Here is a 27,421-nt window from a genome sequence, read left to right as displayed (position 1 = left end):
TTATGTTTTTGGGTTGTCTATCCGTCAGCACATACATTCGGTCCATTCTCGTGAATGTATATCTCAGGAACACCTGGAGTGAATTTCTTCAAATTTGGCACAAACGTCCACTTTCACTCAAGGATGAATTTAGTGGAGATTGGTCGTCAACGGTCAAGGTAAAGGTAAATTTGTGACCAACTGAGTAGATATTGGTGGTTAAAGGTCTCTGTGACTTTAGTTACATAGTATGTTCCTACATGTTGTTAGCCATAACTCAATAATTGATATGCTAATTATGACAATTTCACATCGATGTGTAATGCAATAAAAAGGTGAAATTATGACATTTTGGACAGATATGGATGTAAACTGCAACATGATGCGGAGACATACAACCACGAGGCGCTAATTCTAGTTATTACTGTAATGCTATCTTTCTGTACTTGGCTGAGTCATCACCAAAAAGATAAAGAACTTTATAAATGGCTTCATGATGTGGCTGCACACATACAAAACAAACTGTTACATTGCTTTTATGAAGCCCTTGTATCCAAAGTGTCTTACAGTACGTTTGGGAAGCATAGTCGCTTAGAGACACTCTGATATGATCAAAACACCAACCCTACACCCTGCAATGGTTGATAACGGCCTTTTCCATCTGAGCTACATTTAGTGCTGCTTGAGGTCTTCCGTGCTCATGGCCTAATCGTCTCACACATTGCTCTGAACTTTGTTAAGTAGACTGATATATTCTGAATTAACACATGAACAAACAAACATTGAGTAATGATAATGATAATACGTAGTTGAGGTCTTTGCTCCATAAAGTGGTATTTGGTGATTTAGTATTGCAATACCAGGAAATTGGGGGACTTGCAAGAAACTGATGTAGAACAACAATAGTCGAACTCAAAACAGAGGCCAAGATATTCTGACTCTTATATGGTACAAGCACAAAAACACTAGGTCCTACATTTCCCAAAATTCTGGATAGTATTTTCTCTAAGACCATCCGTGCCTGATAAATACCCACGCCTTCCAAAATCTACACCTCCAGTTCACAAAACAGGTTGTACAGCTGTTATAAATAATAATAAAGTCTCAAATACAATATGCAATAGCCCTGATGACATAATCTCAGCGTTATTCTTTTCAGATTTTAGAAAGCTCCCTCCAGAGCCACCGCAGACATTATACAACTGTCTCCACAGGCTGTACTCCACCTGACACGTTACCTGTGTGTAAAATATGTAGAAGGCCCTTTTTAGAACACTGGTTGGACTAACAACGAGAGTTAAATAAAAAAAAAAACCCAGTGATATAGCTTCCAAAATTATTTGATATCAAATTGGCTTCCCTATTTAAATATGGTATACAATACAATAACTGTGTTGTGATCGTTAGCTGAGGCATCTGTGTGTGTTCATACTGTAAATGAGTGCCTTCAAGGATCACAATAATTAAGAGTGGTGCAACATGTAGAAGGTGTTCAAAGCCACTGATGTAAGATCACTTAACACTAGATGCAGTAGACCCTAAAAGACCCTCTTTGTTCCATACATTGCAGTCCATTCACAGCATACAAGCAAGTTAGGCTGTGGTTTGCATAACGATTAAGAATTAATTGACTGTTACATTTATTAATGGCTTTGAGTACACTAAAGTGAAGCCTACATATAGCGGGTACTATATGTTATAAAAAAGGTGTGCGATATGAGAAATGAAATGGTATTTGATTTTTTAAAGTGTATCCATTTCATTATTCTCTATTCTAAATTATGCTCTCAACGTGTGTTGTGAGTCATCAGACATGTTTTATTTACACGGTCTATTTACTTTTGAACAAGGTTAGATTTCACTTAGTAATGAAACCCCCCCACCCTGACAATTAATGGCTGGGGATGCAATGGGTGGGAACCAATAAAAGTTTATGGACTTGTACATGTTGCAGAGGCTGTTTAGTGGCTCTTGTTGGAAACAAGGCCCCATATAGTTTAACGAGCTCATTATAACACAGGCGTCAGGTATAAGCTTGTGTCATATCTTGTCTCTCATAGAGATGGGTCTCAGAAGATATAGACACTTTAGTCAGGCAGGTCACACTCAGATGGGCTGCTGTGTTATTAAAGGAAGCAGAGACTTCATAATTGTGTAAACATCTGTCGCGTCACGTTCAATACGTTCACATATAACTGGCAACAGTTGAGGCCTTGGTTTTATTTTGGTTTGTCACAGTTGTACAGTTTTTTTATATTGCTTTAAAAATAGTGAGTCACTGTATCGTCCTGTCTGCCCTCATGAGAGGACGAAGAAGAATAGCTGCCCCAAGGCTTGTCACCTTAAAAATACAGGTTTCATGTACATTTTGTTGATTTGTGTATTGGATTAATTCCAAAGGCGCAGAAACAAAAATATGACTTGTATTTTGTTTTGTCCTCCCTGCCGCCATGAGATTACTGCAGCACTGAAACACAGACCTTCAGTTAACAGCTTTCATTAAGCCAGTGCAAGCCCCTGCCGGGACTCACAGCGTGACCTATGTCACGGCAAAAACAAAAACTTTGTGGATGTGGTGGGGAGTTGGGACTGCTGGCTGACAGACCTGCAACGCAGGGGTTTGCACTGGCTGAATTTAGGTTGCTACTGCTGCGCTAACTAAAGGTCCGTCTCCTGTCCGTCTGCCGCACACCCTCCACCTGGTGAAGTAGTCTCCTGGTTGCAGGTAGGATGAAACAAAAATGAATAGGTTTCTCGTTCCTGCCGCTTTGGATTTAATCCAATAAACAACTATCAAAATGTGCACACACCATACAGTCCCTGGTTAGTGGCACAGTAAATGCAAAGATGGCTAACGTAAACTTTAGGCCTGCAAAGCTACAACCAGCAGCCTGCTCTCGTCAAAAGGATAACAAAATATGCCTAGCAGCACCTCTAAAGCTCACTAACTAAGATGTTATAACTTCTTTAATTTGCCTGGAGTCTTGTCATCACAATGAGTTTGCAACAAACAGTGGCGACTCCAGGAAGTCACTGTGCCCAGCCAAGACAACAACCAAAACTTGTTTTAACATGGATTACAAAGGCAAGATATGCTATGTTAATTAGCGTGTCAGATGAGTTGGTAGGTGGATTTTGCAACCTTTAGAAAGCGCCAGGCTTGCTGTTTCCTGCAGTGTCTGGTCTTACATGTGAAGCTAAGCTCATTATATGCATACAGACATGAGAGTTGTATTGGTCCTCTCAACTCTCTGCCAGAAAGTGAATATGTGTATTTCCCAAAATCTGCAGCTATTTCTTTAATTTGCACCATTCAGACTCTAATGTTGCCATCATCATTTTATCGGTATCCGTGCAGACAAATTTGATCAAAGTCCGAAAGTTTGTGACGCAGATGCAAATTACTTGTTCAACAATTTGTTTCTTGATAATAAGGGAGCATGGACCTTGCAGAAGCCTAAATAGATGAACAGTGGAGAAGTTGCAATATGTTTGTAGGATGTTTTACAGCTTTTTCTAAGGGCTTATTGCTTCAGACGTAAGATGCCAGCTTGAGCTAAATATGGCTATGTTGCTATGCATCGTGGGATGCTAGTTTTTCATTATCTCCCCCTGTTTTCCTTTATCTCTCATTTATTCTTTCCTTTTTTGCATAAGACACACAGACACTCAGACATTCTTTCAGTCTCTCATGTGACTGGATGAGTCTGACTGATCTGACTCTACTGTAAGTCCTGCCATCCATTTAGAGCCAAAGCTGCCCATGAATTGCAGTCCCCATCTGTATCTATTTATGCACTTGTTTAGACTTTAATTAGTCAACTGGAGAGCACTGCCAAACCCCCAACCCCCCAGGCAGCGAGGTACAAAACTTGAACAACTATCTACAATTCCCTACGGATGCTGACATGTTAAATTGCAAAAGCTGGTGGGTGCCTAACGATGGGGTCCTTTCAAGATGTAAGAGCCAGAATGCAGTGGATGAGACTTGGAATATTCTTCAAGACAACAGTGAATGTGCAGCTTGATCGTGGTCTTCAGAGGTTACAGAGCCGATTTGGTCCTTCACTCTCCAGTTGTGCAACCTTCCCCCATACACGGTGGTTGCTTTGACAGCTCCTGTGTTTGTGGGTGTGTTTTGTGAGTTTGTGAAATTGTTTTCTTGATGACAGACAGGGAGATGCTTACACTAACATCACAGCCCATCCCCATAAAAACACACAGACTTTGATTGATGGCCCTGTTGGTTTGTGGGTTTGCTCAGATGGGCCTCCATCTGTCTCAGGATCCTTGTTGCCTGCACAGTGATCCTCAAAGGATGGTGATACAACAATTATCATTTGTTAATGTCAGATTTTTTTTTTCTGTTATTTTTTTTTTTCAATTTTGTTTTCTCTCAATGTTCAATTGCCTTTAAAATAGTTCACTTCAGCATTTATGTCTTGATTTGATGTTGGCTAAGATCATTGGACTTCATTCATTCACTTTGTAGCACATATCATCAGTGAGTTTTGTTAATTTGTGTGATTTGCCATTACACAGGCAGAGAGTCCTATAGCTTTAGTCCTTCAACCTGGTCTAGACACACAGTGGTGCCCGTGCCATAGTAGGTCACGTTGTCAGATGAATAGCCATGGATCTATGGGGAATGGGTTGGAGGCTCTTCTGGCCTTCCCATCAGTCATTCAAGTAAGCTGTGTGAAGTAACCCCTTAACAGTAAAGCATTTTTCTCTACACGTTTACTATAGGATAGCATTTACTGTGAGGTCAGACGTGGGTCACAATAATAATGAAATGCCTGCAAAAACATGTTTCCAAATTCAAAGCCAAAATCCCCCTTGAAGACAATGAAGAAAGATGTTTTGATTAGCAAATGTTCTGTCAGTGGAAATATAAGCTGTGGGTTGGAATACTAGACTTCTGATCTGATACGGATCAGCAGTTGGCTCCTTTAAAAATTGTTGTAGGTAGTTCCTGCATAAGAGCTAGTGCCAAAGCCACTACTTTAGTTACTGATATGGAAGCCAACACTCCACAATATCAATATGTCCAAAGCAATTCATTACTTCTTGTTAAACTCCATCACATTTGTTCTGGAAAAGACTCCCTTCCTTGAATGCCTCTCTCACAGAACAGCTTTAACGATCAGAAGATCAAACAACACACCAAATAAAAGTGCCAACCAGAATGACATCACAGTTGTTGTTATTAATTATTATTCCCTAACGACAGTAGCCATGCACTTGTTGCACTTCAGATCCGATGGTGTTATTTGTTCTATCGGTTACACTGTGGACATATGGAAGTATGATGAATCCAAAAGTTAATCCTCCGAAAAGCTTTTCATTGAGAGAACTGATGTTGGCAATTTGCTCTCTTTGTTCTGTTAGCTAAATGCATGCTGCTAACATGGGCACCAGAGCTTGTTATGCGCTTTTGCCTGCACACTGCCTGTCTGGCTGTATATTGAGTCAGACTCTGGCCAACAACACAAGCACAGGGGGATTGGGCTGTGTTTTGCGGATATTAACGTAATTGTGTTAAGTATTTTATTAACTTTTTTGTCAGATCAGCATGTCTTAATACCATCAATCAACACATTTGTAATAAATATCTTCCTCTTCTCTCTCTTTTCAACTTATCTGATCAATTACAGTATACTTCTCTATATTATACATTTACATTACAGACATTATACATTTACAATTTTAGGTATTTAGGTATTAATATGACCTTAGCAATTGCAGTGCAGTATTTGCTATATGCTCCTAAATGTCCAGTATCAGGTCAAAACTGTATACAGCGTATTAGAAGTATATGGTTATTTGGTTCCGCTCTAACCATCAGATGGTATAAAACGTACTCGCATGACACTTAGCCAAACCTTCTACCCCACACATGCTAGCTGCACCACAGTTGACCCGTTGTAGTGTTGTCTATTAAGACTATAAGTAAGAAATGATCAGCAAATGTCTTGCAGCACATTGCATTGAAGACAACTTTGTTTTTAAAGCCAGTAAACAAAGTGGGGCCTGCATCATGTTCTCAAGTAAGGTCTATCAGCTATGATGCAGCTATGATGCATGTGTATACGAGCATTTTGAATAAACTCAAGCTCAGAGTGAAAATGATTCCACTGCATTGCAGAGAGTATTGCTGTTCCTATGGATGTGAAGGATGATGATACCAGATCTGTCTCTTTCTTTCATTATTCTTTGTTAACTTGCTCTTTATGTATTTCTAAACTTACCTCAACCTGCTTCTATACACTAACTGCTGCAGGTGACTGTATTAGGCATGTGCAACAAAAGACTTTTCACTTCACTTTTTCACTTCACTTTTGCCCTTTTTCAGCAGGTCCTTAAGGCCCAATGTGTGGGTGAGGCTGAAGCTGTCAGGATCTCTTACCGTTTGCAGAAATTATGCCTATGGAAGTCTGATGGGGGTTCACATAACATAAATTTGTTTTATTCAGCGCCTCCCCACTGCCACCTACACTGAATTGGAGATGCATGTCTGTGTTTATATTTTTGTGTGTTGGTTACATGCCACAAACTAATTTCTTTACCAATTTATTTCTAATCAGGTTCACAGCGTAGCACTATCCCAGTTCGTTGCTACTTTACTTGGCTCGCATACGGAGTAACCTTGATCACATGCTGTTCCATTGTGAAAACATGCAAATTCAGCAATGAAAGGTCCAAGGCCAGATGTTGCAATTAGAACTTCCTGTATTGTGTAAGTGTAGCTTGGAGCGTGTCATTATCCTCATTGATGATAGCTTTATAATACAGCTGGCTTGAACAGCAATACACAGCACAAGTTAACATGTACAGCATTTATGGTGACAGCGCCATACTAGCTCCCCACTGATAAACATGACTGTGTTTATACAGATATGAATGAAAAATGAGGTCATGTTCATGGTGACAGGCAATACAAAAGCTGAAATTGCGGAATTTCATGGCATTGACTTGGAATGGTAAAAAGGGATAAAGCTGGCATTGAATGAACTCTTCCTCTATCAACTGCTATAAGAAAACATAAGGAGTGTCTGTCTGTGAACTTGAGCGTTTGAGAAGAGAACTTCAAAGACCCTTGGTGCTGCGGGAAATGCTGTCAAAAGCTCCCATGGCCTAGGCCCTAAATGATGAATTGATCCTTTAACTGTGACCGGTGCCGCATGTTTTCCTCAAACAATGGTACAGTGTTAGAGCCAGACGGGGAAGTTGACTACATAATGGCAAGTGATGTATTATATGTTGAAAAGCAGGGGGGACACGCTGCTTGCACCCATCCTCTGTGACATCTATGCTGAGGTCAAGATCATGAATGTACTCCAATTGGTAGCCTTTGCAATAAGGCCTGAGGCAACGCACTGGGGTCGACCCAGTAGGTCAGTAATTCCCTCTTTAGTGAATGGGTGCATTTAATCTCGCTCTCCCAAACTATTGCTGGTTTTGTTCTTCAGTCATGCATGACACACACTGATACAGTGTATGGACAGTTTCATTCAAAACCGCAGTATGAATTTGTGCCTCCTCAGAATAAACAATTCAGTTACTATTTCACCTCCAGTCTGAATTTGTTGAATAAAAATGTAACTTTATTTAAATCGTTTACTTGTTACATTTTCTCCACAACACTGGAAATTTAACTAAAAATTAAACTAGTGGAACTTATTTAATTTATTCATTGCATTATGTCCAGCCAATTGAACAATATTGAAAATTAACTAGTAGTAAATTAGTCTATAGTTAACCTAAATTGTAAATATGTAATTTAATTACATTTAATTTCTAAATTAAATTAACATTTACTTTACATAGAGTAAACTTTCAAATATCGACTACATTAGACTTTTTTTTGTAAGTGATCATAGCATTCTATAATAATAGTCAATATTCATTATTTGTATATACAATACATTGTACTGTATTCTTCAAAAGGCAATCACATTTCCTGTCCAAAACCCTCTTTAACATCTCAAATTAGAACAAATAATTTGCCACAGCTGGAGATCTTATCAATATGAACCCTGCTTGAAATTAAATGTTAAAAATGAGCTGGTACAACAGACACCCCCAGCCCCATGAGCAGCTTGTCCTTTATCCAGACTTTTCCATCTTTTTTTCCCATGGCCTACGTTTTTTCATTACAGCAAAAGAGGACAGGATATTAGTCTTCCTCAAGGGCCGGGGAGCGAACTGTTGGCTATAAGGAGATGATGGAGCAAGAGACCACGTAGCTTAGGGTGGGGTTGTGGGTGCTGGGTGAGTAACACTGAGCTGTAGTTGGATCGGAAAATGGGGCTCAGCATGCTCCACTGTTAGAGGATTTAAAAAAAATAAAAATATGAGGAAACAATGTTACTTACGCTATATTTCAGTGGATAGAACATTTTTAACCAATGATCAGTTCAGCATAATCATGCAAAGTGAGACTTATCAAGAATGTTTTCCCTCTTGCACGGCAACTAAAAACATGAAATCACCACAAGGTCATCAAACTCAAACAAACAGAGGACTCTTTGTGTTCATATTAACAAAGAACAAAGATACAGACACAAAATAGCTAATTTGTTTCTACAAAAAAAGACATTAAAAGTCACAGCAGAAAGTGTATTCTGAATTTGTCCTATTTTTTTAACACCATTAAATCACAATTTGCTATTCAACAACTGCTAACACAAGGCAATACACAATTCAATATCTAACTTATTTATAGTTTACTGTACCTGTAGTAGAATGAAAAATATCTTTTTTCACCTGTATGTAAAATGCAAGTGCATGAAAGGATTTAAAATGAAGAATGGAAGAAAAATGCCCACACTAACTATCATTTATTTAATTTATTTGTGCAAAAAAGTAATTGTAAGGAAATTAAATAATATTGACTTTACACTGAAATATCCCGCAGATGGCAGTCAAATTAAAAGTTTTATATTACCCTTTCAACTAAAGCCATAAGATTGATACCACTTTGTCTAATCAACCAACGTAGTGATATTGTTTCTTATAAACATTATGCACTTTTATTATAAACTAACATACGAGACAATGGATAAGCAAACTGCCAGTCCGTATTAGCAATGTTGAGGGCCAGAATTTCAGGGAAATTTGCACAACTTGCCAATAACAAGTGACGCAAATTATTTAGTTATAGAAAAGCAGGAAGAGGTTATTACCATATATAATGGTTTGAGTTCCTGAATGTCTTGTGTCTATCGTTGAAACATTATTGTCTCTTCCATCCATGATTGAATACTGTTTTTACCGGAGAGAGCAATGTGTTAATGTGTGTGCCTTTCATGCAATCGGGCTGACTGTTTATCCTCTTGTCCAATTGCATGTGGGATTTTGTGTGCGTGTGCTCTGTGGGGGATGGTGGACAACCTAAAAACCGAAAGCAGCCAGGGTGACCTAAATCAGTAGAGGTGATAACTCAGACAGATAGCTGGAGATTACCCAGGGATCAAGAGGCTCATTGGCCTCTCAAACAACAATGACTGGAGAGCATATTCCTTCTCACCACCCCCCACAGATACCCTTATGGCTGCTATGGACCAAAACACGCATGCCAGTATTCTCCATGAAAGAGATTTGTCACACGCCCCTCTAATTGTTGTTTAGTGAACAAATGAGCACCATGATATTGCTTAAGCGACAAAAACACTGTAAGCTCATTTTGTGACTATAAGACGCTTTTGTTGTTGTTTGATGTCAGTATTCAGTGTGTATTGGTCCTTTTAATGTGGTATGCTAAATTATAGAATCTGTGGCTTAGCAATACTGCCTGAACGAGGGATCTTTTTTTTAACAATCATTTAGTAAATGATTAAAGCTATTGAATCACAGCTCAGTTTAATGAAATGGCTTTTGTGATTTGATTTTGAGTCATGTGTGGCCACAAAGCCAGGAGTCTGTCTGTATGTGCATGGTTGTGTGACTGCAGGGGTGCATGTGCTTCAATGAGATGGCCTAACCATTAATTCATGATTGATTGATGAGTCTCCTACACTGTGGCCAATAACAAGCCCATCTTCTCTCAGTATATCTGCGAGTGTGGGATGTGTTGCTGCGTGGGCTTGTGAAAGAGGGGCAAGAGAGGTTGCTCACTGATTACTTTGTGCTTTGCTTCATCCGAGGAAGTAAAACCATTTGTTGAGGATATTTAGATACAGCTTTTCCATTCTCACCTATAACTGAAAATGGTGCCAGAAAGACATCCTTGTTTTTTTAATAGAAAGGAAGCAAAGTGAATACAGATTTGACTTGAGAGAACAACTCAATGTGTATCTTTATGTGTCTAAAAAGTAAGAATGCCACAGCATATATCACTCTAAAAAACAGATTATCTTATAATCACCTACTTGCAACCAACTGGAATGACCTATTTTTCTTAATCACTTTAACAGCATAGATACAGTTGTACAAAAAGCACCATGGATCCCTTTAATGCCATTCTTAACTATGTTTGAAATTGGAGCAGGGGGATGTTTGGTGTAGGTCCATGCTTGAATGTACAGTAAATTGTGAAGGGGGGAGGTGACTTACTCTAGGCGATGCTTGTTCCGAGGACCATCTGGTTGTTTTGGATTTTGGCATTGTTGACTCTCTGTCCTCCAAACCTTTAACTCTCTTTCAGTCTCTATTGTTTCTTCCATCTCATGTCAGGGATACGATTACAGTTTCACTAATATCTACATAATGTTTTATATAATTGTTTATTATAGCTTATATACTGATCAGTCAAAATAATTAGGAAATGAAAATGGCAGCAAAGGGACAACAAACAATTTGAGAGAGCACAAAGCAAATGCAAGCGCTGCTCAGTCTGCCTGTCAACTTTTGAGAGTGCACAGGCACAGATTTGTAATATATCCAGAAAGGGATTTAGAAACAATTGTGGCCTGAGCATGCAAGAAACACAATATACTGTGAAACATTCAGGTACTTCCCTTTATAGATGTATAGGAGCAAAGAATTGTCTTTGTAACACAGGGACGTGGATTTATAGTGATAGCATCCTTTAAAGGGAGTTATTCCCAAACTGTATAACTTAAGCTTGAGGGAGTTGAATGAAGCATCTGTTTTAAAGGCTTCTTATACAGGAGTATGCACATTCATGTGCAGTAAGTCAGCGATTATTTTCACAAGAGGGTTTAGTTTGTTTAAGCTTTAATTGTTTGAGTTATGCATTGAGGGTATATACCTAAAACAATATATATGTGTGTGTTTCCGCAACTCACAATGGCGAACAAATATGTACAGTGTATCACAATTTCTCAACCTTGGGGCCAGAATCCGTACAGAATACTTCCATACTTGAATTCATCTGAGCCAACAAGGAACATGGGAACTTAGATTATATCCTATCAATGCTTAATATGAACAGGTACAGGCACTATTCCAAGTTTTTAATATATATATATATATATATATATATATATATATATATATATATATATATATATATATATATATATAGCATAGATTGTTTTTAGAGCTGGTTGCAGTCTTTTTGTTTATAAATATCTGCGTTAAATTCAATTGTCTCATGAGATCTCATTCATTCTTTGCATTTAAACAGTAGATTCAACGATTCAACTGTGAATTCCACTGAATGGTTGTCAGTTACCCTGCATGTTTTATTTGGATTCATTTTTGGAAACTTGAAATCTTGTTTTGCACTTCTGGTGGCATTAAACAGGACTCAAAACTGTTTCAGCTCCTGCCGAGTCATTGTTAAACTTCCCTTTGAGGCGTATGTATTACTGTAGCTTGTCCCATTTGGCATTTTAAGACAAATGGAGAGCTGTCGGTAGATACCTAATGGTATGTGTTTGAAGGTACTTGCCATTTTTCCTTCAAAATAATCAAAATATATTCGTAGGTTTGCAGGCATTGGACATTCAAAGCATCAAAAGATCAAAGAGGACCATATGGCAGCTTTAAAAAGTTCTTAAAATGTCACAAAACTGATGTTATGAATCTATATTTTTTTTCACCAGCTGCCTCTCTCCCTCTCTCGTACTTCCACATACAATCGCACACACGGACACACATGCAAGGCCAAACACGAAGCACAGACTGGACCGCATACTTTCTCATCAAATATCCTATTGTCATTGCAGACCCATGGGTTTCATTAGTGCCAGCTTTAAAACAACAATTCTCATTCCCACTCCCACACTGTAGTCCCACATGCCTTCAATGGAGGAGGAAACAACACTTGCCTGAAGGGTACGAGCATATGAAATTGCGCAAAAAAATAATGGGATTTATTCTCTGCTCTCATTTGACTAGCTCAGGAAAAAACACACTGTAATCTGATAAGCACTATTTTTAATTTACTTTTTTTGCTGCTATTTTTACAAATAGTTGCATGGACTAGTTGTATGGTTATACCTGTGCTTATGCTGGGGAAGATTACACATTTGCAATAAAAGCCATCTTTAGGACCAAACCTATTATTTTCATGCGAAACATTTAGGCACTGACTGAAATTAAAGACTTTGGTAGCTGCAGTGAGCAGGCAGAGCAGGTGATCACAGTGGACTCCTGTTTGGCAGTGAGCTGCCTTTTTTTAATTGTTTTCACTGGATCTGAGGGGTTTTGAATGCTGCTTAGGCACCCCGGGCACCTCACTTTTATCCACCCTGCACACCTTGCATATTTCTTTAGAAATGCTCTGGGCACCCCAAGTTGAAAAAGTGTTCAGCTGTGTGCAGGAAAAAAAAATTGCCTGCGTCACCACAGCTTTTTTCTCTGTGTCTAATCAAATGACAACAGAGGTGAGGCTTTCTTCCTCCACATCACAGCGACTGTAAAGAGGGAGCGTGAAGCTATTGTTTTTGCCCAGTGTCACAACAACAGGCATCTGATTTGCAGTGTCGTGACTGATATACTGTGCAATTAGAATTACATTTCCTGATGTAATAGCAAAGTAGTGGACAGTGGCTTAGTCTTTGGTTGCCTAGAAACAGTGTAAGGACGCTTTCAGGGCCGGTGCAGTTATCTAAAAAGAAAAAAGCAGAGCACTTAATTTTTCACGTATATCCAAAAGTTATTTAGTTTCTGTTACAGTATACCTTACAGGTAGCTTTGTTGGTTTTTGGTATGAGATGATAGATTGAAAAGGTGAAATGAAGGACATAGAGTCAGGAAATTCAGCGAAATAATGAATTCTTTAATACGCACATGTAGACAGCAGGGGGTTTCTTGTATGAGCATATACCTGCTTATACTTCAGACTTTGTGCTGCATGTTGGAAGTTTTCAGCATGCCTTTAGGGACAGCCTATCTAGGGCGATCACACATTTTACCATTGGACAGGGAGGATGAGTTGGATCCTGGAATCACAGCCCAGGAGGCTGACTTATTCAGTATTCTGCCGATGTTTGATCCTGACCTTACTGTTACATGTCCTTGGTGCATGCAGAGCGCAGCAAATGCCTTTTTGGGGGATTGCATGCTCCAGCCCATTTTAATGTGCCTTTTCATTCTCAGCACACCATCACTAAGCCCCGCAGCAGGGGCTCAGAGCAACCATTTTGATTATGAGAATGATTGAATTAATGCTGCTGAAGTTGACACTTAATGGATTATGGTGGTCAGAATTGTTAAAACACATGAGGCAGATCTATGTAAAGACATTTTAAACCCCTTTATTTGTCACACTACCAGGGAATAGCTTTTAAAGTCTAACCTTGCTAATCTTTTGCAAAGCCTAACTTATTGAAAATGAGGTCTGACACATATAAACAAGAAGCATTAGTTCAGTCATAAGGTTGTGGATGTAATACGTAAAGAGTCCCTGGATTGATTCCAAATTGTCAATGGCACACTGCTGGAGCAAAGTTGTCAATTTGAAATTATTGTGGTTTTCTTGAGTTGATAATGACAGTTTATTGCAGCAAAATATTTGTAAATAATACATTATTTAAATCTGGAATACGCTGCCTACGCTGCCTACCCTGCTGCCCCCACGACTCAGAAGAAGAGAATGGATGGATGTTTTGATTTTGTAGAAACCATTTGATTAAGCAGATCTCACTTTAGCATATTAGCACTATATGTCTCTTCATTACATATAAGTTGATTACACACAGTGACTGGAATTGTTAAATTTTCTTCCTTTGTATTTACTTTTTATACTTGCTGTGTATAAAAAGTAAAATATAACTAAATAAAAAAAGATGAGCAAATCTGTGCTCCTTTGTTGTTCCAGTATTTTTCTGACTATTACCTTTTCTTTCAACAAAGAGGCTTTAGTAGCCACCTCTATTTCTGTTTCACTGAGCACTGAGCAGCTATACCACCCTCTACTTTCCTGCCTTAAAAATTGTTCAGTTCCATAACCTCTATTGCAGCAGTTCTTACAGGCAGAATAACATCAGACCTGCATGCTTGCCATAGTTTACATACAGTAATGCTCAAAGCTGCAATATGTTTGAATTGTATCTCTTTTCTACTCCTTAAATTTGTGTTTTTTGTCGCTTGCCTTTGTATTTTTCTTTTCAAATGTCATTGAACACCGTGGCAGGAGGATTCTTTGGTTCATGTGCTGTACGTGTAACCTACTGTGTGTGTTTATATGCATTTTTTAGCACCTATTTCCTCTCTTTCTAAGTACTCTCACAGTTCAGTTGGCCATTTTGGCTCTATAAGGCAACCTTAAAGTTTGCAAAGCAAAATGAACAGTGAAGAAAAATAAATTCCTTTTTTAACCACACCTATATTCCTCTTTAATGATTTAATGTGAATCATTATCTTTTGTCATTAATACACTTGCTGAGAAACTGGGGCCAATTGAAATTGGAAACGCATTAACTAAAAGCAATGTTGCTGTCACAAAACATTAGCTTCAGTGATATGAAAATGTGAATTGTAAATGTATTTCGTTGAAAATGTTATTAGGTTCATTAAAAAAAAATAAAAAGTTATTGGGTTTTACAAAATAATCAGGAAAACCTGCTTGTGCATGGAGGACCATTCTATCCAGAGCAGCCAAGAGGAAACATAATGGCATATTGACTGAAATGCAGCCTTATATTGCAAGGTTGACATTCACCATAAATTTACTGTATATTCCACATCATTTAGTCTTAAAATACCATCTACTGAGTGGCAACAATGCCAAAACAAATCTGAATTTATACGTTGAATTTAACAGGGATTGATTCTCTAAGCATTTCATTTATGCAGGTCTACCCAATTAGCTCTTCTTGTTTTTTTTTTAAACCTATTTCACAGTTATATTTAATCGTCAACATATATATCCAACCATCACCTCCGACGTTGTACAAAATGTATATATATATATATATATAGACACACACACACACACACACACACACACACACACGTCCACATGAATGACATTGTGAGCAGATTCCTAGAAAATCTCATCAGTAGCTTACACACTTTATTTCAAGTCATTGTGATGGAAATAAAGTTGCATACAATGAAAAGACAATTACCTCAAACTTGTACTTTAGCTGTATGCTAGTTACTTTCTTTTAAATGTTGTGTGAAGCACTGACAGCAATGATTTGGTCAAGCCTAACATCCATATAACATGCACAGAAGCGTGGGGGGTTAATAAACGTGTATAGACTTGTAGTGTTGTGCTGCATGGTTGGCAGAGGGGGATGCCGGTGTCACTACAGTCTCCCAATAAAAGGTCTTTGTGCTCTTCCTCTTTTCACTGTTGACTACGATGGCTGTCGCAAGTTAGACATTAAAGCGGCATCAGATTAACTCTGGTTCTGCAGGCTCTCTGGTCAATGCATTGCAAACACCCCATTATACTCTGCCATAGCCCGTCTAATCTCACATCAATCACTCTCAAATTGTCTGAAAACTGTTTGTGGTCTCTAATTGAGCTAATACTTATTTACAGTTGAACATCAGGGTATTTTAAAAGACCTGTTCTTATGTCAGAAAGAAATAATTAAATGCACAAAAGTATGTAATTTAACAAGTGTTTTCTTTTCTCTCTGTCTCTCTTTTGGTTTTCCTATTGGATCCATTGGTCTCCTGCCCTGCATTTGATATGACAGGTAAGTCCATCTTTTCTATTTATTTTGAATCCTTTGGGCAGGATAAGCTTGTATGCGCTGACCGTCACAGTATGAATGTTTACCAAAATTGTATCCTAAGTACTTGCTGCACCAGGGATGCCTTTAGCTCAATGGTTTTGTAAACAGTGAACATGTTCTCTTTGCTCAGCTGACACTTAGAGAATGGGGCAATTCCATTTATGCAGCCAATCTCACTGGCTACTGGAGAGATGCCAATCTGCCCTCACAGATAGGGAAGAGAGAGGGACCAAGGAGAGCGGGTAGATTAGCATTTATTCATCCTGACACTGATCAGATAAATGGGAAATGATAAATGCTGTCTTTTTTCACTTCGCTTAACCTGTGTAGACTTTTTATTCAAAAAGAAGCTTCTTCAGTCTTGCTGTGCCGTAATGCTTAATCAAAGTGTTGTCTTGGATTCAGTTTTATTTGAGGTGATCTGACTATGAATAATGAAACATGATGCAGTTGTCCTGATGACTCATTTATCATAAACAGTGAATAACTTGAGTGGATGTCTGTGTGCTGGGTAAAGTAGTAGACACTCACCAACTTTGTTTTGAAATCCGTCTTGAGTATGCATATTTTATTCATTTTCCTTTTTGTTTGTTTAAATTATTTTAAAAGCTTTTGGTGACCGCATCTTGCACTAAATGTCCATTAAGGGCTGCTTAATTAATTGCTATATTGTACATTTTTATATTGGTATAGATCTACATCATATACAGATGCACAAAATATTCATCTATATTAGAACAAGATGAAGCATACTGTGCATTGAATCTAATTAAGTACTTTTTCTTTAACATTATAACATGTTTGACTATTAAACATCCATATTTAACATCCAGATGGATGTAGTTTGATACTTATTTTATTTTTGTGTGTGTGCTTTCTCTCTCTGGACACACTCATTTACACAGTTTATTTTCCATGCTTTGACAAAAATGTTCCATCCCCATTATCACCACTCTTGTGCTGGTCAGTGCTGCAGAAAATATTTCCTCAAGCATATACAATAAGTATGGCTTCATTATTTAAATTATTTATTGTTTTTGTACAGAATACTCCCATATGCAAGTACAGTCCACACTCAGATGAAGAAATGTCAGCCATGCATTTTATTGATCACTATTTCCTTGTGTGGGTGCTGGAGCACAGTTTGTGTCAGGCACATATCTTTAGGCACCTAATTTGTACGACTATTGACACATGAACAGGAATAGAACTGTATTGGAATAAATATATATCAAAACATGCAGGACCTATAAAATCCTGGGTGTAGAATTTGTTTTAAATGTATGTAAAAGTTGTAGCCAAAATTATCTTGGATTCGTTTTACATCCCATCAATTGCATCAGGGTCTATCTGTAAAGGTATGAATAACAGTAATACATGAATAGAAAATCCTGGATGCAGTCCTGGATAAAGCTTTGTAGTTCAGCCACCATAATACTCTGAACATTAGGCGCTGACCCACATCTGCTCTTATACGGGTAACATGGAGCCCCAGCTGCAGGCCCAGCTGTTACCATGTATTATCTCACTGACTATCCCTGATGTTTAATGTTAAATGCAAGACAAAGCATTCTCATGGGCTAATCCAACCGAGCAATGGCAAGAAAGTTATCTACAAAATGCACTCTAGTAAAATAATAATAGTAATAATAATAATAATAATATTGTTATAATAATATTATTATTGTTATAATAATGGCCACCAGTCTTCTGTTCCTCTCTCCCCTACTGACTCATTGTAATGAATATTCAGCTGCCAACCTAGCTTCCATTCTCCAAAGAGTTTCACCGTCCTCATCAGCCACCACTGCTCTACCTACAGTGCCATATATAGGTAAGAATAATGACTCCTCAGTGATTATTATTAATTCAGTGTTGCTTGAGTATGGTGCATGTAAATGAAGCAGTGGGTGTAGAGGGCTATAGGTTGTCTGCAGAATTAGTTTGAGTCATTAATTGATGTTGCCCTGTTGGACATTTGTCTGTATTAGTAAAACTATGACTTATTCTTAGTTTAACATCACAATCTTTTGTCTCTCTCTTGAGGCAAACTACAGGATTTTGTCTGTGGCTGTCATTGAATTCTGTGCAGTAATATTTTAAATTATTTCATATTCATAACAACAACAGCAGCAGTATTTGGAAGGAGGAAGAAGGCAATGTACAGCAAGAGAGAAAATGGTGTGTCAGAGGTTTTGGATTCAAAGATAATGTTGATGATGATTAGAATATTGATCCTGATAACCCACCTGTTATAAAAGAAGCAGTGGAAAGCCACCCACTCATTGTCATTAGTCATCACCGGCTCCTTTCAGCCTACTGCAGTACATGCTGCCACCCATGATTTAGCTCTCCATCCAGTTATGAGGGGGTGGTAAGCGTTTATTATGCAGCACAGTCCTAGTCCCAATGAGATGGCAGAATGTTGCCCGATCGATACCCCTCACAGGAAGCCAGGTTAATAAATTTTTTCAGGATTTGTTTGTGTCTCGGAGGGCCCCCCTCGCTGCAGGTTGTGATGCAAGCTATTTCCCAGAGATCTGCAGAGTGATGTTTTGTCACTGCCGCACACATGCACCACTGCACAAAGGCAGAGGTACAGTATGTGCAGGCACACAGGCATAAAAATGCTTACACCATTTTTGTTTATTGTATTCCACTGTTGTTTTTATGTTGATGACAGTGGGGTTACATTGTGTTTATTTTTATCTCAGCTAGCACCTACCTGTACAGTTTGAGTCAGCAGGGTGTCTCCATTATTAGTGTTTGACCTTTATATCTGACCGTCGCCTCATGTACAGAATGCTCTGCCTTTTGCCCCCCCCTGAATTGAGTCTTTGTGTCAGTGACTCTACTTTTATAAACGTCTTTCGTTTGTGACTTCTCATCTCGGCATTGCACTCATAACACTGTAGTCCCAGACACCATGGTTTCCAGATCTGTTGGGCTTGTGCATGTGCACAGATACACCACGTGCTCAGATTTGCACACATAAGCTACTGGACAATAGTGTCAGACCTATTAGCATGTGCATTGTACATAAAACCCCTGTACATCCATTGGCTGGCAGACAGCTGCGGCTCTGAAAAGTACAGAACAAATTTAACGCTTGCTTGCCCAACTGCTCTTAAAAGAGGCAGAATCTCACACTTCTGTTCTGACTGAACAGTGATCTGATTAGTGTAAGACAGTCGCAAATCACCATGTCAACCACTTATCACCTTCTAAATCAATTCTGGATTTACATATAAATAAAACATATCATCCTCATCCAGCAGTTTATATTTGAAAACGTGAAGGAGAGACGAATATATTTGTTATCACTATGATCATTTTGGTCACCACTCATCTTTATTGATTTTTACTGAGCATCATCAATCAAGGTATTTATAATGGATGCTGTCTGCTAGCGCATATCTACCCAGAGGGAATTATCACCCCAAGCTTAGGTCAAGCAGAGATTTGATCTATTGTCAGGTAGATGAATGGATGTTGTTCTCTACAGTTACTGTGTTTTATGGGCACAGAAAAGAGGGAGGGAGTAAGAAGGAAGGTAAAGGTGAATAGAGATAAGTCTAAAGTAGTCTAACGTCAGCCCTCAGGACTCAAAGCTTTTCAAATATTCAAAACCATTCTCCATCACCCTTTGCCCTGGTTGCTTGTTCAAGAAAGGATTGAAATGAAATCAATAGCGGTGCCAGTGCTGGCCTCTCTGCCAGGCATCATCCAATATTTATACAAATGAAGCTTCTCAACCTCAAATGGTACTCAAATGGCACCCAGCAGTTGTGTTAAAGGGGCTGTAAAGGACTCTAAGGGGGTGAAAATTGTAGACAGGACGTACATATAATAAAATAAGTAGGTGTCCATATCATGATGCCCTAGCGTACTCACTACAGTCAATTGCATTCACATGATATGACAGGTTATGATTAACAGCTATGTTGAGTCTTAAAGGAGGATGCCCTTGGTACCATAAATACTAAACGGAACATAAATCCCACCTGGCAACTTCAAGCTATCATCCCTCCCTAAAATAACTCCCCTTGAAAAAAAAAAAACATAATTTAATGTTTTGTTATTTGTGCACTACATGCATTGCGTGCAGACTATTAATTTAGTTGTTCCCCAGAGATAATCAACTTGTTAACAGCCAAAAAAACATGAAAGTACATTGTGGGTATATGGCTCACACTGCACCTTTATTTTGCATCCTACATAGGGCAATTCCTCAGACATTGCTTGGATGGTAATTGCTGAAAAGGGTCCCTTTACTGTCACAGATCACTGAGGGCAGTTTCTGATGAAAATGCATCATTCAGCGCAATTTGGCATGGATGTGTGTGAAGACAAACTACTTGAACACAATTGTGAGCAGAAATACATACAAATATACAGACACATTAAAGTTTTGAAAACTGATTGAGGAATTCCATGTTGGATGTTTTTAAATATAATTTTTTTAGAGTATGTTTTATGTGTCCCAATGGATTCATATTATATGACATAAAATGCATGTTTACTGGCGCTTGCATTTTTTTAAGAATGGACTAAGAAAATAGTTTTAATTTAGTGCACTCAAGTGCAAAACACTGAATTCCCAGCATATCATTCTTATTAATAAGGATGATTAGTCTGAGATGGGATTTTACCTGAGAGAAATCCTATGAGCTGTGGAAGGAAAGGAAAGTAATTTGTATATCCTGTGGCTCACTTCGTAGGTCCCTTCAGGATTTGACAATCTGTGATTACAAGAATTAACACAAATTTAATCAATTACTTTTTAGAGCTTGCAATTTTGTCCAATGCCAGCAATATTTCCACAAAATACTGTAAACATGTTTGCCCATTTTAACAATTACTGCCTTTTTAGACAGACAATATTTTATTTCAGAACCACTCATAATGAGCCTTGTTCAAATATAATGAGTCCTCAACCCCAGCAAAAAATAAATTTAAATTTTTTTTTCAGACACAATATTGCCTGAGGGACATTTGCACTTCTTCTACCACACTCTGTATCATCCACACGTTCCACCATTTTAGAACTCACCAAACAATCTCTAACCCAACCAATTCTTACCTGTTGTGAGCCTTGGTTGCATATTGTTCAAAGAACACCAGAACACCAACTACACGTACAATGTTTCTGATAACTTTGAAAATAACTTTTTACTCTTTGTGAACTAATTGTGTAATGATTGTCAGTGATTTCTTAAACATTTTTATTCCTGCTGACTTACAAGTTGTAAACATTATCTTAATTTATCGCAAAATAACACAAAAATGATGCAGATTGATGCATTGAATTTTTTTCAGAAAAGCCGCTGCAAATTCAGTATACTGATGTTTCCTTAGCTGTGGAGGTTTGCAGAGTATGGTGCACAATAGGTAAAATGCAGCCACAGTATGAGAAAATGCACACTAGAGAGCAGTCTGTTCCCTCTTTCCGCAGTAGTTGTGTCCTCCGTCTCCCTCTCACTTCCCCCCTTCTCACACAACATACTGTTCATGTCAAAGAACCCAGGAAACACAACATCTGTCAGTGCACTAATTTACACAATGAACACCAGAGGAAGAAGGATATATATACACCTCAGAATGACCTTGTATTCAACAAACATTTTACATCACATGAAAACACAGTGAAAAACATTGTATGTGCAAATCTTCTTTTAAGATGCTGGATAATTTTTTCAATGATTGTGATACAATTGGAAATTGTATTTTGATTTAAGTTTGCATGGTTTTGATGATTGTTGCCTTTAGTGTGCTTGATTCAGTGAAAGGAGCCATCGCTCCTCTGTGAAATCCAAAGAGTGAGAGGCAATAAGAGGCATAGCTTTAGATCTTTGACACTCTGCTTTCTTTACTTGGATGGTGCACAGATAGTGATGTAATAATATGGAAATATGCTTGCCGATTGAAATGTGATAGATCAGTTGAATCTGTTCTCAGATAGGCAATGTGAAGGGGGAAATAAACTACACTGATAGCGAGCCAACACATCGAATGATAAAACAACAAATATGAGAGTTAAAACAGAGAAGAGATCTAAAAGACCATGGATTTTACATTGGAGATGAGATGCAGATATCCCTCTGCCCCCCTTTTTACCGTATTTCATTTTTTTGGTTCGATACACTGCAGAGACATATCTCTCCTGTCCATTAGCATAAAGACTGCGTCTATTGTCATCCATCCTTTCTGACAGGCTTCTCACGTACAAATGACTTTACTGTGAATAGCAATTCATTTATTTAAACATTTTTTTGTAGTTTACAAAAGAAATAGATTATCTTTTATAACTTTGTATCCACACTTGCAGTTCTTTTTTAACATATTTTACACAGACTTTTATTTTACATCTTTAATTCAACTTAAACATTTTTTTAATATATTTTAAATGCTTGTCAAATATTGTGTTTACCATAATACAAATGGTTGTTTTTTATTTTTTTCATCTTTTGTGTGTCCCCAGTTTCTTTTCAAACAATAATTAAATGTCCTGAAGTAGAAAGACACATTAAAGCTCAAATATCCACCCATGAGAGAAAAGCCTCAGTGCCCACAATGTATTCCTCTCTGGTTTACTGTAGAACATCAACAGGTCCAAGAGTCAGGTGGCCATTATGCCCTGTGGCCTCAAATATGCAGTAGATAGCAGTAGCAGTAAATCCACTGCAAAATAGTCAGCCGCATAAAGCACACTCCTCCATATCACAGTGAGATGCTGTGTAAAAAGAGTCAGTAAAGATCCATTTATTCCTCCTGTCCCACAATATCCCCCTCCCAAGTGTATCCAAAAAGGGATTTACTGTATTTCCAGATAATCACAGGTAAAGACGTATTCACAAAGCATGGTCACACCTCACATTCCCGAGAAGGTTGCTGTTGGCAAGTGCAAGAGCCATATTCATTGATGATTACCAGAGCTCCCTCAATGTGGTTAGGTTTATAGTCAACATAGTACTCCGGTGTAGAAATGGCAGCCATCTGCTGCATGCTTTGCTTTTGCTTCTGCTTACGGCGCTGACTGCTGAAGCACTGCCTCAGTTGTCTTATTCCTGCTGGAAAGCACTTCCATGCCACATACAGCATGAGCACAATGATGAGGAAGGAAAAGATGAGTGCCATGGTGCCAGTCACCACCTTGTGGATCTGCATGGTGCTCTCCAGGTCATCATGGCCCACTGTGACGGTGAAAGAACTGGTGACCACTTCACTACCCTCACCCTCATAAGGGTTAGGGGTAAATGGGCCAAGGAAAACAGAACCACCCTGGGCCAGATCCCTTGTAGAGGCGTACAGGCCTGCTGTAGTTACCTCCATTGGGGGATTCTCACAGAGCTGAAAAGCATATACAGCATCCAACACATCCTCGCCCTGTGCGGTGTCGGGGCTTGAACACAGTAGGGAATTGTCACGCTGGCCTCGGAAGGCACTCAGCCAAGAGGCCAAAGCACACACGTTACGACTGCACTCCCAGTCATTCCCTGCCAGGGTAATGCTGTCCAGAGATGACCAAGAATCCAGGATGCGCTGGTCCACAGAGGTCAACCGATTGGAGTCTAGCATCAGCACCTTGAGGTTGGGTGCGCTCTCAAAAACATGTGGTTCCATGTACTCTATTTCATTGGCTGAGAGGTCAATCTTCTCCAAAAAATGCCATGTCCAGTCCAGTGTATTGACAACAACAGTAGCACGATTGTTGTGCATGTACAGTGTACGTAAGGAGATGAGGCGAGGGAAGTGGGCCAGGTTGACTTTAACCAGCTCATTGTGCTCAAGATGCAACTCAGTCAACTTGAAGAGGCCAGCGAAGGAGTTTCTCGCGAGGCTCTGCAGTTGGTTGTATCCCAAGTCCAGAAACTGCATGCTCCGGCAGTCTTGAAAAATCCGCACTGGCACAAATTTTAAAACATTGTAGCGCAAATGCAAATTGGTGAGCTTTCTAAGGCCGTGGAACAGGTCAGGCTCTAACGCCTGCAGCCTGTTGTATGAGAGGTCCAGGATACGCAGGTTTGGGAGGGGCCTAAAGGTGCCATTTGGCAGACTGTCAATCCGGTTGCTGCTGAGGTCTAACTCCTTGACCCGTCTCAGCCTGTCAAATGCACCCTCCTCTACAATGTCAATGTTGTTGTGATCTAGATAGAGCCAGGTGAGCTGTGACAGACCAACCAGTTGGCCTTCACGCAGCTCGGTCAAGTTGTTCTCTCTCATGGACAGGCCCATGGCGCTGCTCAGATTGCGGGGAATGTCTGTGAGGTTGAGCCCCTCGCAGTACAGCAGCTTGCTGTCGCAGCGGCACAGCCTTGGACAAACTCCCTCTACCAAGGGAACCGTTCTTAGAAAAATCCCCAATAAACACAGTAGCAACCCAGGGGGCTTCTTCAGTGGCCACTTTAAGTACAGTCCAATTAGAAGGAAATCCATTAGCATAAATATCCAGAGATGTCTCTGAGAAAATGTCCATTGAACCACTCTGGATATTGTTTTTGCAGCGATCACATCATATTTAATCAATTTAATAATCTGTTTTGTTGCAATTTTGTATTCTAGCTGTAGACAGCGATATTATACTTCATTTACTTTGTCAACCAAGGGAATCTTTGTTGAAAAATGCAGAAGCATAGAGGGCAAGTCTCCTTGCTTATGTCACAAATCAAGCAGTGGGTGGAGAGTCGAGGGGATGGAAAAAATAAAATTGTCCTCATTGATCGATCTTATTTGAAAAGATTCCTACTCACCCCTATCCAAAAGCTGACAATCTCCATTCAGCGTCTTGCTTTGTGCCCCGACACTAATTATGTGCGAATCTAAAAAAGACCCCACTGTGGTACAAATTCTCTCCCCCCCCCCCTCCCTTCTCTCTTTTCAGTGGACACCAGATCCTTGGCAGGCTTACAATGTCTTAGTTCTCCTCAAGTGAAAGAACCAGAAAGAGAAGGAATCCAAGTAGCTTTCAGCTAGATGGTAGGAAGTGCAAGTTCCCCTGTCTGCATACATGAGCTCTGTCTCTTTTGCTCCTCCGCAGTCCTCTGCTGCAATGATCAGAGGGAAGAAGAGACCACAGAAAGAAAGAAAAAAAGATCAAGGAAAAATCTTTTTAAATATCTGTCTCGCTCTTTTCTCCTCCCCTTCCTGCTTAAGTTTCAGCAGATCTGTCAACACATATTAACGTCCATCTCTAGAAGCAATCACTGCCTTGTAAGGTTTAAATCCATTCAAGCGGGTGATCATGCTTTCAGTGACGAATGCAGAAAAAAAAAAAAAAAAGGATTTAAAGAGGTGAACCATGTTCACTGTTGTCTTTTGTAACAGTATTCCTTGTCATCTCAGTGGCTCATCTTGGTTTCGAAGCCGCTTGCATCCCCCGTGGCTTGCAGTTATCGTTCACTCCCTTGCTCTCCCGGTGTTTTCTCAGCCGGCTGGAAGAGGCTGCTGAAGGCTGGTGCTAGCAGGCAGGCAGGGACGGTAAATGTGGTAAGCAAAGGAGTACACAATCCCTTGCAGCAGAGCAGTACACTGACAGCGCATGCAGAAGCACCTTCTGTTCACTGAGTGTCGTAAGCCACTCACAATTCAGAGTGCTCGCTCTCTTTCCCTCACTCTCTTGCTCTCTTTCCCTTGATCGCTCACTAGCTTTTTCATGCTGCTCCCCTCCTCTTCCTCTCTCTCTCCCCTCTTCCCTCCTCGCTTTTCTCTTGCTGTGTTTTTCTCTGTGCCTGAGACATTTACATATTCAGAATGGGATGGGCTTAAACCAGTAGCTTTAATGACACCCCCCCTCTCTCTCCCCCTCCCTCTCCCTCCCTCCTTCACTGACTGTAATGAATTGGGCCATATAACGTCTGCCTCCTTCGATGTTGCTATGAGAAAGCAGTTTTCTGATTCCAGAGTTGCAAAAAACATTCACCCAATGAACAAAAGGCTGTCATGTATTAGTTCCACCAATATCACAGAGAAGAATGTGCATGTATATTAAAAATCAGATGATTACACATATAGAAAAATATAAAAGAAGAAATAATATAATTAGGAATCACCATATTCTCCCGGATGATCACAACCATATCCACACAACACACAAAATAAATTGATTTCAGTAATGTTGATACAATTTAAATGTACTCATCATTTTATAACTTTGGAATTGAAATATGACTTTGTGTAATAAATCAATCTATCTCTATACATTGTTGGCTAGAATATAGTGAGTCAAGACTGCAGGATGACGTTCTTCATTTTATCAAACTGTCCTGTGGCCTGGCATTTAATGCCATTGTCAATTATGGCTAAGCTATCCATTCTGAATACAGATGTAATTGCTTGCCACATAATATTAGCATTAAGCTATAACATAAATATTCTTCTCTCAAGGTCCGCTCTCGCCTTGCTTTGCTTTTTTATGGACTCATACCCTAGCCCTGTCATCGTTTTCCCATTCATTTGCAAGAACAATGAGCTGTGACAGCACCTTACATTCCTCATATCAGCCAAGTTTCGTACCATCTGACCTTTTTTTCCTCTCTGATGCATTTTTACTGACAGATGTAATAACTTTGACATCAGGCCTCCTTGTTCATTTGGTTGTTTTTACTTTTGTTTTTTAACAGATTATAGAATTATCAAAATGTATACAAAGATACTCAAAGATGCTTTACACGACTGGTTCATCATTCCCTTTACTTCGGAACTGGGGTTGTTGTACTGGGCTAAACCAAGTGAAGGCAAAAGCCCAGGGTTTGTGTCATGTTTTAACAGATGTTTATCGTGTCACAGCGTCTGTTTGTCTGCTTGTGTTTACTGTAGTGTGGTTGTTTTTGTTGTACCTGGTAGTATGCCGTTACCATTCACTTACCATTCAATAGCTGTTTAACTGAGAAATGGCTTTCCAAAAGTTCTACTTTATTTTACTGTACAGCCATGCCTTGTCTAGGTTCAGCTCTTCAGCTATATGTGTATGTAAGAGTAAAATATATCAAGTTCTAAATCAGGAGAGTTAGCCTCAAAATGCTGGGTAGAAGATTAGACGGTATTTCATCCAACAGAAATAATCCCCACCCAGTGGTATAACCCATTACTGCAACATCACCACAGGCCGTTCTGACTGTTACACTATATATATGTATATATATATATATATATATATATATATATATATATATATATATATATATATACATATATATATATATATATATATATGTATATATATATACATATATATATATCTCCTGAGCGGATTCACACATGATAAAGTATTGCCAAACGCTTTCTTATGCAGCACATCAGAAATGCTTTCATGTTTCCAAAGGTATTTGGACCCCATT

General features: G+C 39.0%; 2 protein-coding genes across 2 annotated transcripts in view; one reads left to right on the top strand and one right to left on the bottom strand.

Moving 5' to 3' along the window:
• ctnna2 (catenin (cadherin-associated protein), alpha 2) overlaps positions 1-27,421 on the top strand; it is a 298,901-nt gene that overhangs the window by 155,369 nt on the left and 116,111 nt on the right. The gene's annotated exons all lie outside the window — the stretch shown is intronic.
• lrrtm1 (leucine rich repeat transmembrane neuronal 1) lies at positions 20,229-25,779 on the bottom strand. The gene has a single exon (XM_068727429.1). The coding sequence runs from the start codon at positions 24,525-24,527 to the stop codon at positions 22,950-22,952; it is 1,578 nt and encodes a 525-aa protein (XP_068583530.1). The 5' UTR covers positions 24,528-25,779; the 3' UTR covers positions 20,229-22,949.

Source organism: Cebidichthys violaceus, unplaced genomic scaffold (assembly GCF_023349555.1).
Source record: "Cebidichthys violaceus isolate CVI_PGR_0920_01 unplaced genomic scaffold, fCebVio1.0.p SCAF_4, whole genome shotgun sequence".
Lineage (NCBI taxonomy): Eukaryota > Metazoa > Chordata > Actinopteri > Perciformes > Stichaeidae > Cebidichthys > Cebidichthys violaceus.
This window is presented reverse-complemented; position numbering and strand designations above follow the sequence as displayed.